The 12,865-nt window shown below is 48.2% G+C and overlaps 1 protein-coding gene across 3 annotated transcripts in view; it reads left to right on the forward strand.

The window, feature by feature from the left end:
* CAMK2A (calcium/calmodulin dependent protein kinase II alpha) overlaps positions 1-11,693 on the forward strand; it is a 72,379-nt gene extending 60,686 nt beyond the window's left edge. For 2 of the 3 annotated variants that reach the window (XM_050961555.1, XM_050961558.1), the window contains exons 14-19: positions 3,435-3,467; positions 4,541-4,589; positions 6,493-6,568; positions 8,112-8,206; positions 8,682-8,910; positions 10,236-11,693. In XM_050961555.1, the coding sequence (XP_050817512.1) occupies positions 3,435-3,467; positions 4,541-4,589; positions 6,493-6,568; positions 8,112-8,206; positions 8,682-8,910; positions 10,236-10,239 (486 nt within the window). In that variant the 3' untranslated portion in view covers positions 10,240-11,693. The remainder of the gene's footprint in view (positions 1-3,434; positions 3,468-4,540; positions 4,590-6,492; positions 6,569-8,111; positions 8,207-8,681; positions 8,911-10,235) is intronic. The other variant, XM_050961556.1, reaches the window with a different exon arrangement.
* Positions 11,694-12,865: the final 1,172 nt, after the last annotated feature.

The following is a 12,865-nucleotide window of genomic DNA, read 5'->3' on the forward strand; positions in this document are numbered from 1 at the left end:
TGCTTGGAATTTATTGGTGTTTATTACAAACATTTGAAAACAGATGAAAATTGGTTAAAAAAATGACGTTAACATTTTCTGGGTAAATATTGGGGTTAATATTGAGGGATGGGAGGACAGATGTAAAGCAACAAATAGAGAAACGTAAGAGTATTGTAAGTAAAAGCAGTTTAATGCGGTGGTTTATTTCATGAATTGTATCTTAACAGTGTATACACATATTAACATGCATGTGTGTATCTTCCACTACATTGCCTTACTCAACAGACAGCCTCACATTTACCCTTAGACTAACTTTTTATTAACATAAACACATCTGCATAATGTAATGCATTGGATTTGCTTAACGTAATCAGTATTTTCATGTACTTGAGTGGTCCAAAATGTGGGTGAAAAGTGGTAAAATAATTACAGAATAATGGCTTTTGTAAAAGCTGGGAATGTTTTGGTAAAAATCAGTAAAAACTGAAAACAAAGGGCCTTAGCCATCCCTAAGGGATAGTGTTGAATTGGACCTGTCACTTCACAAAGGTGGCTGTGCTGGTGGGAAACCTCTTTGATAAAGGTTCTTCGTGTTGGTTTTGTGGTGGCCACGAGGGTGAACACGGTCCTGGGTATGCAGCAGAGCACGAGGGTAACTGTGGGTAGATTGTTAGGAAAACAATCTTTGGAACCATCAAGATGGAAGGGTTTCGATTTCCAGTACCATCAGTCACTTAGGTTTATATCCTTCAGTTCTGAACCTTGTCTCATGGGCCCCATTATCACCCAGCTTTCGAGAGTGTGTGAACCTGGGGCTGAGTTCTGAATGATTTTGGATTGCCATGACTGCGTTTTCTGGGCACCAAGGAGACACAGCCTGGGTAGGTGGCTGGAAGCCTCTCCTCCCTGTCCCCGTGCCATGATACAACTTGATGGGAAGATGGGAGAAGTGCTACCTTTGTGGGAGGGGTAGAGGAAGAGCACCTGCCAAAACAACACAGGTGTTAGTTCTTTCCCAACGGACCGTTCAGTAGCACCATTCCCCACACCTTGCTGCCCCGGCAAGCCTGGAGGCACCATTCTCTCCCAGGGGCATGGCTTCCATCCCAGCAGCCTCTGGGGCACAGAGGAATGGAATGTTCAGGCTAGCAGCCAGACATGCCACGGGGTGAAGCTGGCGTGACAGATTGTGGTCAATCTGCAGAAATCAGGGCACATGCTGGATGTGTTCATTTCTTTGGTTTGTGGTTTTAACTTAGCAGCAAAAGTGGGACAGTGTCTTGAAAACTCCATGGGCTCTTTGGGGACAGGAGTGTGAGTACCCTTCCCCCCCTAAATGGGGAGGGGAAGTGCTGTTTATCAGTGAACATCACTGTAACTCAGGCCATATGGTCTGGTATGATGCTGGATGGGTTGTGTCCTCATTTGGGGAACCCACTGGGTTCACCGTCCCATGACAGCACACTGGTCCCAGGCAGCAGATCCAACATTCCTGAGTTACTGTCCCATCCCTGAGTTAATGCAGCCATCACGTAATCTTGCAAATAGTTGGGAAGCAGGATTCCTCCCACTTCTGCTACCCCCTGTCCTGCTAGTGCAGACAGCCAGCTGTGTAGCCCTGTGGGTTTGGAAACCTGCAACTCCCAGAGGTTCTTTTCCCTTGAAACAATTTTCACACGGCCAGAATTTCCCTACCCACAATGCACGGAGGCCATTTTGGTCCTCCTTTTCCTCCTTTTGGTCCACCACATTCACTGCCCTGTGTGGTGTCACATCTTGTTACATTGTAAATGAATGCAATCACTGCCCCTTGTCCCATCCTGTTACATCCTAAATTAATGAAGTCACTGCCCCATGTTGCATCCTGTTACTGTACGTCCTAAATTAGTGCGGTCACTGCTTTGTGTTGCATCATGTTCTGTCTGAAATTTCTACCCTGACTTTCTCGTCTCCCATACTGAATTAGTGAAAGCTCTTGACCCTCCTGGCATCTTCCTATGTCCTGAATCAAGGTAGCTGTCACTAGGCTTTCTCATCAGGTTTCACCCTAAATACAGCGGTCGCCACCATCTAGCCATACGTCATGTTTGAGGATGTATATATGTGCTGGGAGACTAATTTAGGACATCTTGTGATGCCAACGGTAGTGGTAGCTGTGCTAATGTAGGATGGAACCTCATGAAATGGCTGCACTCATTTAGGATGCAAAGGGAGGAACAAGTGGTAATGAGCATTAGTGGATTCGGATGGCTCTTTATAACACAGCCCATCGTGATGAGACACTGAGTTTTATCTCACAAGGGACATGCATAGCTTTTGCCCACTGCCCCGTTGGCAATGGGAGGTATGTCTATGTCTAATTCAATGTGCCCGCACCAAGCCTGTTATCTTGGCATGGCAGCTCCCAAATCTGATGTGTTTTGCATTGGCCTTTACTGTTGGCAGGAACTGGAAATTCCCACATCTTCACCACCTCCTAGCATCATGGAAGTCAAAGTGGAATGTGTTCTTAGAGAATTGATAACCCTGCTGTACATCCTAGAAGTTAGAGATAGAGAAAAGGCGGTAGGTCATCTTGCCCATCCCTTTGAAGAACCAACAGACGGTGAAAAGAAGCTGGGCACATAAGCCAAGAATCTGCAGGAGGTGCCCAGCAGTATTTTGGGGTAATAGGCAGGAATCTGTTCAAGGGGTCTTTTTATTCAAGGAGTCCAGAGCATTCTTGGGTAGTAAAAGTATATACATAGGGTCTTCTCTTTTGAGGAGCTCAGCTGTGTTCTAAGGAGATAGCCGAGGTGCTAGAATTATACCCAGGACACCTTGACTTGGTTTGTTCAAGAAGTGCTCTGTAGCACACTCCTGGATGTAAAAATTACTCCATAGAGGACCTGCAACTAAGCAATTCCATTATTTATAACACCACTTGCTCACATGCAGAATCAGGGTAGAAGGAAATTTAGTTGGTGAAGAGGATTAGAATACTAGCATCTCACCTGGTTTCAGATTCTTGTATAGTCACAAGTAGAATGAGTTTGGTAGTCTCATGCTAGTTCCTAGTGGATGTTTGTCCACACTGCAAAACCACTGCACAATTTGGCATGATTGACTGTCATTGCTCGGAGAGGCTTAGTTTTGGAATAGCAAGGCGAGGACTGAATTGCATAGGCAGAGCTGTGCATGGTTCCAGAATTGGAGTAGGAGATGTTGCGGTAGATCAGGGCTGAGAGGCATTGGTGGAGCTCTGTTGGGAAGCTTGCATAGCATTGGCTGCACTGTGTTTTCACCTTAGCTAGTGGCATCGGTTTCTCACTCAGAGTGCCAAATTTACCCCCAAATTCCCCCCTGCAAAAGGACTGTGAAGGGTGGCTCAGGAGCTGCTGTCTCCCATGTGCTGCTCTCTGCCTTTCTCACTCTGTGTCTCCCTGTCCCATCTCTTCTCCTTGTTTTTCCAGAAAAGAAAGTCCAGTTCCAGCGTTCAGTTAATGGTGAGTGTCCTTCGTCTTCCTCAATGCTGCTAATGCTGAGCCTTTTAACATGTGCCAGCCTACCCCGTCCTTGGAGCTTACCTTTAACACAGGGGGTAGGGAACAGGGGACACTAGGGTTGGAGGGAACATTTTCAAAGCAGAATCACCCCCAGATCCCTTGAACAGGGTTGGTGGTGCCCCAGGCCAACAGGAAGCCAGTTTTGCTTCCTGCTGGCAGGTTATCGCACATTTCTCCCAGTCCTCCTGTCTGCAGGCTGCATCAGTCCAAAGACCCTTGAAAAAACACCTTACTTGGCTCTGCTGGAACTGTACAATCACGGGAGTCATATCAGCAATGGCAGCCCTTGCCAGCCCACTCCTGTAGATTATGGGTAATACATAAACATGCCTTGGCTGGGATGAGCTGTGGAGCAGTTCCTCTAGCTCAGCTAGCAGAGTCAGCTTTCCTGGGAAATTTGGAGAGTGGATGGGTTCAGCGGCCCTGGCGCCTCTCTGTGCAAATCTGTCTCTCGCTAGGCTGTTTGTCTCAGCCTTTGGCAGTCCGTGTGGGTCTCGGAAGCCCTCTCTGTTTTATTGTCCATTTCTCTCCCTATTATGCAGTCAATGTGGTCTCTCTCACTCCTGCACAGTCCCCTCGCTCTCTCATCGCAGTTACCTCTCTTTGTTAATTTGTACATTTCTTTTCCTGTTGTACAGTCAACATGATGTCTTTCACCCCTGCACAGCCTCTTCCTGCCCTTTCCGGCTGCAGTCCTAGGAACCTTTGACACCCCCCTTCCCCCAGATCCGCCCTTTGTATGTCACTGTAGATGGTTGCAGGAAAGGCATGTCCACTCCTACAGACACCGACCCCATTCTCTTTGGCTACAAGGTTTGAAAGTCAGTTCTGCAATTACTAAGCTAGAGTGGTGGTTGATGGCTGGCTCGGTCAGCTGCTGTTTTACCTGATTTCGGTCCATTTGCAGAGTTGGGTAGAACCTGGGTGATGGATTGCTGAGTGCACAGGAGCCTTCTAACAAACAGTGTAGAGTGGGTCTTACTTTTCCTCTCTCCTTTCTGTTCTTTGCTCAGGAGTCTTCGGAGAGCACTAACACCACCATTGAAGATGAAGACACCAAAGGTACAGTGACTGGCCTCCAGGCGTCAGGGAGAGAAGTGCAGGGATCCTACCCTTGTCACTGGACCCTCCCAAGTCAGACACAGTTACTGTCCATACAGTATAAACTCATTTGTGCCTCATGCCTCAGTTTTCCGATTTATGATATGGGGATAGTGATACTGAAAGTGCTACAAGATGAAAAGCACTAGATCAGAGTTAGGTGTTGTTATTACTAGGATGCCCAAGTCTCTGTGAACATACTGGGCTTATACTAGGGAGCAATTTGGCCCATTTTATCTGCACGCCCAAGGGATCACTGTAAGAGAGGCAGATGACTGGCCTCAGTTTTGATCCTTCTCTAATGCACAGTGTTTTACTCCAGAACATCACCGCAACATGCCGTTCTTTATGCGGAGATATACAATTAGCCATTGCATTAGTCTGACCCTGCCAGAATCCAGTCCGGCACTTCCCCAAGGATCTTCCCAGTCTTTGGAAGTGCTTGAGCTCAGCAAACCCTTGCCCCACTCTGCAAGTGCCGCCCTCCCTGCCTAGCTCTTTTTCGTGCCTGTCCCTTCTGACACTGCTGCTGGAGACAGTCTGAAAAGTTAATCAGCCTTTGGGAAGAGCCTAGGGAGGAAGTACCTCCCTCCTGCTTGTCAGTGCCAGCTTGCCAAGAATAGCCTGGGGAATAATTTTTCAGCGCTAATTTGTAAAGTCTCCCCAATGAAGTGAACCCAACAGCAAGTGATGTGGACTCTGGCCTGACATTATAGTTAATTGAAAATTTGTCCTCACAGGGAACAACTCCCAAGAGACAGGGGATGGAAATTAACATTTCAAAGGGTGGAAACACTTCAGGCCAAGCATGCAAGAAAGGCCCAGAGCTAGATATTCATTTTTATTAGTGACCTTCTCTCTCTCTCTTCCCCCTTTGGCGTAATAAAAAATTAACTCTACGTTGTGAGTCACACAGACTTCTGGTCTGCATCTGACTTGGACTTCATTAATTAACACTGGGGGTAGTTCTGGCAGGCTCCTTCAAAAGTGCCAGTGAGTATCACTAGACTCATCCCAAGCAGGGTTAGGCTTAACCCAGATCCAGCTGGGAACAGGTGTGACGACACAAAACATCAGCCTGGCACCCGCTGAGAGTTACATTTGCTGGTTTTCTCCTGGCGTTTACTGTGGGCAATGGAATGGAGGCAGGTGGGATTCCAAGGTCAGAAAATCCCTCTGAGACTACAAGGAGAACTCTCCTCTCCAGGCAAGGCTAGTTTAGTGCACCTCCTCCTACCTTGGGCAGAGGCAAGAGGTGTTTTTTGGCTTGCATGGTAGAAGTGTCACCCACAGACTAGGATGATCCCAACTTAAGCCTCAGCTGTGATCACAAGCAGGATGGACACCCAGCCACCAGATGAAGGACCTGTTAGCTGGGTCCAGCCACCCTAGTGTTTGGCTCGGTGTATGCAGCACAGCATTCCGGCTAGTGAGAAGGATAAAAAGTCTTGGGAGGGTCAAGCAAAGTTCACTTGCTTAGAGATGGTTAAACTGATGGAGATTTACTGGCTAGATGGTGATGCTGAGGTCACTCAAGACTCCATGCCACCATTTTATACCACAGATTTTACAAAACACAGGATTTACAAAACCCTTTAGTTTTGTAAAAAGAGATGAAAATAAAGAATTCCTGTAAGTGTCCCTGATTCTGAAGGAACTTCCTCACCTGCTATGGTAAGAACTTTTCTAGCTCATCGTTCGCAGGCCCTTTCCTGCTCCCATCCATCCAGGCAGGAATCCCCACTTTCCATCCTCTGGGCCCCTCTCTCCAGACAAGTTTTCTCAAGTAAATGGGTGAATGGGGATGCCCTTTTTCTCATGGGGACCTCAACATTTGTGCTTTTGTTTTTTTTAAAATGAACAGTACGAAAACAAGAAATTATTAAAGTAACAGAGCAACTGATTGAAGCAATAAGCAACGGAGACTTTGAGTCCTACACGTGAGTGGATCTGGGGTGGGTTCTGACTGTATAAGGGGGAGAGGGGAAGTTTGGCTCCGCTAGCTAAGTGGGGTTCAGTTAGCTACAACACTGCCAGGTGCTCTCGGCTGTGAAAAAGGAGTAGATTGGTTTGTGTGGCCATCCAGTGGGAAATGACGGGTTGCTAAGATGGTAAGACCCAGAAAAAGTAAGTGACTAGTTCAGGACTCCAGAGGGTCAGCGTCAGAGCTGGGCCTGGAATTCAGGAGATCTGATCTTCCAGTCCCATACACTCAAACCATACCACTGGACCATGCCGCTCTCCCCTCATTATAATGGGTGGGTGCATTTTATGGAATGCTGAAGGATGAATAATTGTAATTATGATTTATGATGGAGGGAGGAATGTTATTTCCACCCAGTATTCCTTGGAATTGCCTTGTGGTACTTGGAAACAGAGCAAGTTTCTACTAGCTGACCAAGTACTACTCAAAGACATTCCCGCCTACAAACTCCTGTGTCCCAAGCCTATTTAAGAGGTACTGCTGAGCTCACCCAGATTTCAGTTCCTGCCTCAGAGACCAAGAGCCGGGGTTTATTGGTATGGAGCAGGGTTAGGTTTTTATTCGGATTTTATTTTAGCTCAGAAAAGAGGTCAGAAGCCTATTCTAGCTCTGCAAAAGCTTACGTAGGGTATCACAAAGACCCAGTTCCACGTGGTGATGGAGCGCCATAATCCTCTGCCTGAATTCTTGGCATTAGCTCAGAGCACACGACTTTTCAGCCAAGTCCTTCTATACGTCATTAGGGGAGATGTGCAAGAGGCAGCTCGGGTCCAGATGGAGGGGCCACCTAGCAGCTTCAGTACAAGTGCTCTGGGTGTTGCAAAACCTTGTTGTTCTGCAAATTCCCCAGAAGGCAGATTTGTCCCCCTTTATCTGAACCCTTCACAGCTCAGGGGGATGTGGGTAAATGGATCTGACTTGGGCCCATCTACATGATGGAATTCCCCCTGCTTGGTTTTGGTGCCAGCTGCAAGCTGTCTCCCAAGTAACATTTTATGTCCATTGCACAGGGCTGAATTGTGACTGGCATGTTGCCCTGCTGCTTTTCTGTACAGTTATGCTGGGGATGCTGATGCTAACACGATGAGAAACAGGGCTTATCTCTCCCTAAAGTTCTTGGTGCTTTATTCCAACAGTTCTTGCCGTTAACTCCCATGCTGGAGATGTGAGAATCATCCAGAGGAGTATTTGGGGATCTTTAACTATGTCTTTTAAAAGATTGCTAGGTGGTGCATGCATCTGTGTAGTCCTTGTGTCATGCAGAGCAAACAGTGGGGTACGTTGTTCCTGCTGTCAGAGAACTGTCATTCTCAGCAGGAGCAGATCTTAGGTGAAGTGAGAGAGAGCTGGGACAGAGAGAAGGGATGTTGTACTCTATGTTCCAGAAGAGACCCCAGAGCTAGGATGAATGTATTGTTATGTAGCAACATTCCCGGAGACCTTCCAGTTTGAAACAATGAGATAATCTCCTCCCTGTCTCTGGGCTTTGGCTTCCTCAGGAAGATGTGTGATCCTGGAATGACTGCCTTTGAGCCCGAGGCCTTGGGGAACCTGGTGGAAGGACTGGAGTTCCATCGATTCTACTTTGAAAACTGTAAGCAGCTTCTTTCCCCCCAAGAGGCTGTTGACCTCTCGTTTTGATATGCTTTGATGTCGCTTGGAAGAGCTGGGTGGCTTTGCTGGGGCATCTCTGGATCTCCCCAGATGGGATGTTCTCAATGCTGTCTTTCGGCCATACCAAAAGATCTAGGTGGAAAGCAAATCAAATCTGTTCAATAATTTGAAATGGGGAGCGGCTGGCTCGTGGAGTGGTGTTTTGGTTAGTTGTTGGTTAGTAAATGTTTTATAGAACGACCCCTTCTCAGTCCGAGCTGTGTTGATGCAGAAATGATCTAATGCTCCATGGCACTGGCAAGAAGTCTGCTTGCTAAGTATCTCCTCTTTCCGTATGGCTACAGCCTGTGGTGGTTAGTCAAGGAGAGAGGAGATTCCCCACTCACATAGGAAGAGCTGGGTGCACACAGGACCCCTGCCTCTGTGTAATTCCACCTGCCTTCCCCCATGTCCAGTGTGGTCCAGGAACAGCAAGCCGGTGCACACCACCATCCTGAACCCACACATCCACCTGATGGGAGACGAGTCGGCCTGCATCGCCTATATCCGCATCACACAGTATATCGATGCAGGTGGCATCCCACGCACTGCCCAGTCTGAGGAGACCCGCATCTGGCACCGCCGGGATGGCAAATGGCAAATCGTTCACTTCCACAGATCTGGAGCACCTTCCGTTCTACCACAGTAAGCTAATGAGAAACCGTGGCCAGCCCTTTCCACCGGCCGTTGACTCCTGTTCGTCAGGCACGGAGACTAGAATGGCAGAGGAGAGCAGGGGTGAAGGGATAGAGGGCTCACTAAAGGAACTGAATGGACCAAGAGTCATTCTGGGTCCTTGTCTCTAACAGTGGCTGACCCCTTTATGCTTTAGAGAAGCTTAATAGTCTTCACAGAATGCACCTAACTGTGCAAGCTCTGCCTTGGGGAGGGAAGTTCATTTTTGTCCTGGCCTCAACTGGGGATCAGCTCTTACCCTGAAGCACTAGGACTGACACTTGTGTAATTTTATCCTAGGTAGTGTCAGGGCTAATTCAGGCAAATTTTCCCGCCACGCCCGTGCTGAGCCATTCAGTTGGGTTCTCCAGCCAGGTCCAAGGTCCAGTGTGTGATCTGCCCTCAACTCCTGTGCCATAGTGGCTGGAGTGGGGTGGGACGGGGAAGAGGAATAGGTCCAGAACTGCAGTGTGTGTCTGTGGAGGGAGTTAGAGGAAAAGCTAGCAGGCTCCCTGTTGATCAAGAGAGGTGCCGAGAACCTGCCCCTGCCCTGGGTGGAGCTGTGATGGGGATGGGGAGGAGACTTCCTGACTACCTGGGGGACTCTGGTTCTGAGCACAGAGCTCTGGCAGCACCACGCAGCTCACATGCCACCCCCTGCCATACAGTAGCGTGACCCAAGGTCTCCCTTGACTGCAGGTTTGGAAGCGTTATCTGGCCCGGCCCTGCATACTTGTTAAATGCCTCATGCTTTTTTTCCCTCTCCAGCCTGCTAAGCTATTTTTCCACATCCAGCTTGTGGCTTCTGCCTGCTAGATCCATTCTGCATTGGAGCCGGGGGGGTGGAGGCATCAGGGTGTGGGAGAGGGAGGGAGCAAGGGAGGGAAGAGGAAGGAAAATCTAGCTTGGAAATGGGATGAAATTCTGTCTGGATTCTGTGCATGACCCAGTCACGAGCCTTAGGGCCTGATCCTGATGGTGCCTGCCCCCTGCAAATCCCATGGCAGTTGAGTGTCTCATGTCCTCTCTCTGCTGGGAGATGCAGGCACTGCGTCCCCTCCTGATCATGTGCATGGGCTGGATTCTCAGTTAGCACAATTGGAGTCAATGTGACCCAGTGAGCGGCTGCAGGAAAAATCAAACCCAGGTGAGGTGACTGATCTGGGGCGGGCTTGCTGGTTAGTTCCTGTGGAAGGCGGGGCAGAGGCAGACACAAAAGACATGCCCGTGAGGCCCTTCTAAAGGGCAAATGGAATGAAACGTCCCCTCCCCCCCGCCCGACTTGTGTTTTCCAGCTGAAGTGTTTGCCGCTTGGGCCAGGTTTGTCACTGCCTGACTGCGAAGGGAATACTCACCCCCCTCCTTCACCTATGGAACTTGGCTGCTGGGTCTACTGCTTGGCTCTTGCTGGAATTCCTCCTGCCCACCTGGCTCCTCACCAAAAACAAACAAAGGATAACCAGGCCCGAACAAGCTTCGAATTGACTTCTCTCTCTCTCTCTCTCTCTCTCTCTCCCTCTCTCCCTCCTCCCACTCACCCCCATACTGTCACCCTTGGGCGCAGCAAGCTCTGTCAGGGCCTGTGCACAGGTCCCACTGCTTCTGCATGACACCATCCGTGGTAAGACAATTAAAAATAAGTGGCCAACACACAGAACGTGTCAGAGGCGAAGGCCTCCACCTGCCACCTCTCCGGAACTCACAGATCCACACGCATCCTTCCTCACAGTTCAGTGCGTTTCTCATAGGACGGGATAGGACTCCTATTCCACCTCCGTCCTCACCTCTGCCTGGGAGTCTCTGAGGACCAAGGCAAAAGGGTGGAGCGTGAAGGGAGTTTCAAGCTACTTTGGGCTGACCAAGGTCTGGGGCCACCTCCTCTCAGCACCAATGGGTTTTGCCTTATTGGTGTATAGGTACCTAGTCTGATGCCCTTGACCTTGGTATGTCCCCCACACCGCTCCCCCTCAGGGCTCCTGTCCTCCCAGTTCTTCTTTGCAGTGACAGCTGAAGGACATCTGCTTAAATTCTTTCACTATCCTACTCACCTGCTACTCTAGGGCGAGTAGGGTTTTATTGTGACGGGTGAGTAAAATATATCCTTTGTTTCTCTTCCTAGAAACAGCTGGGCCGGCAATTAGCGTGCAAACTCACTGGACTGGGCAGGGTTGTATGCATGGCCCAGTGAATTCTCATGCTAATTTTGACCATGCTGGTCAAATGTGAACATTTTCCTTTCTTTCTCCCTTCTCCCTTTGGAGCGGGGCTTAGAGATGCTGGGAAAAGAGAGTGAGAGATTAAGAAAACAATTTCAAGTTGAGAGATCAGCTGTCTGTGCAGAGGGCCGTGATAGTGATAGCCATGGTTATAGGTTAGGTGTGGTAGCTGGCTCTTCTTCCGCAAGCATTATTCATCTGTTTCTGACTCAGTGATGGGAACTGTTTCACCATCATCCAACACATTGCAGGTGGTCTTCTTTACCCCCAGCCAACTTAAGAGACCAGCTCCAAATATCTAGTGTTGAATCTACCCCTTTGCCCCCCGTATTCCTCTTTCAATCTGCCCTCCAAGACTCAATTTTCTCTTCATTTTTAAAGGCCACCCAAAACCAGGAACCAAAACCCTTCCCCATTAATCAGCTTCAGGAAATTCACAGTATTGACAAAACTGGTGCTTAAGGAAATAGAGCCGGCTGTTCATTTGAGAGAGAAAAATAAACCGACCACATGACACCTTCCAGCAAAGATAGCGAATGTAAACTTTAGTAATAAAACTTTGAGGAATCCGATTATGCTTCTAAGAAACAAACAAGACTTTAGCTATCTCTTCTACTTTGAACGCATGCCTTTTTATAGGAAAAAGAAACCTACTGTGTGTTTCGTAAATTGATTTCGAGTATTTGCTGGATCTTTATGTAATAACTAGAAATATTGAACGTTTGGGGGGGTGGGAATTTTGGGGGAGTTGTTGGATTTTGGGAGGTTGTTTTTGTTTTGTTTACATGTGGGAGTGGCTTGGCAACAAAGCGATGGTCTTAATGAAGGTGGTCCCAAGAGGGCAGCGTGGGGAAAGTTCCATTGCTGGTTTTCCTGTGAACCACGTTGAGCCCCTTAAGACGCATGGGACTCGTGGTAACGTGGTCGTTTCTATTGGCAATGGAAATGTTTGAATGTCAGAGGTGCCCATTTGAATGGAGACAACTGGACAGTGAGGCATTCCTAGGCTGAAGTTGCAGGTTCCGCAAGGAGAATGATCATCTGCAAGGGACATCTGAGGCAACTGGCAGGAATACAGCAGGCATGGGTCATTTCTGAGCCTGTGCATTTTCTTGAACGATAAACAACCATCCAGTCGTTCTTCCGGCGCCACCGTTATGTCAGTCTCATGACATCGGGAGGGACTGGAAAGACGTCTGTTTTTGGCAGAGGTAGGAGAGGTGTGATCTGGTTATTTTTTGGTAATCTTTCCATTTCCTGTTCTCTTTTTTTCCAACTGCAACTTCTTTACTCTTTGATGTGAAGTTACTGCAGTGCACTTGCGCTGCCCGGGGACTTTCTAACTGCACTTTCTTCATTTGCATGACGTTTAACTTTATAGACGGTGCGTGTATTTAGAAACAAACAAACAAAAATGCTTGTTTTGGACAAAAAAACCCAGTGTATTCTCAATGTAAATTCTGAATGGTGTATTTTGCCTTTTCCGTGCTTTCAAGTGCTTAGCTCACCATCAAAGCAGGACAACCGCCTGCTGAAACACAGCCATGTTTGCAAAGTGCGAAAATATTTTCTTGTTGGACGTGAGGGGAAGAAATCCAAGCAGCCAGGGCATTTGACAAGCTTCAGGAGGCATGTTCTATGAGATTCCCCTGACCCCATCGTGAGCTCATTGTGTGGAATGGGCGTTGAATGTGCCTTTTTAGGGACAT

Source organism: Gopherus flavomarginatus, chromosome 7, assembly GCF_025201925.1.
Source record: "Gopherus flavomarginatus isolate rGopFla2 chromosome 7, rGopFla2.mat.asm, whole genome shotgun sequence".
Classification (NCBI taxonomy): domain Eukaryota; kingdom Metazoa; phylum Chordata; order Testudines; family Testudinidae; genus Gopherus; species Gopherus flavomarginatus.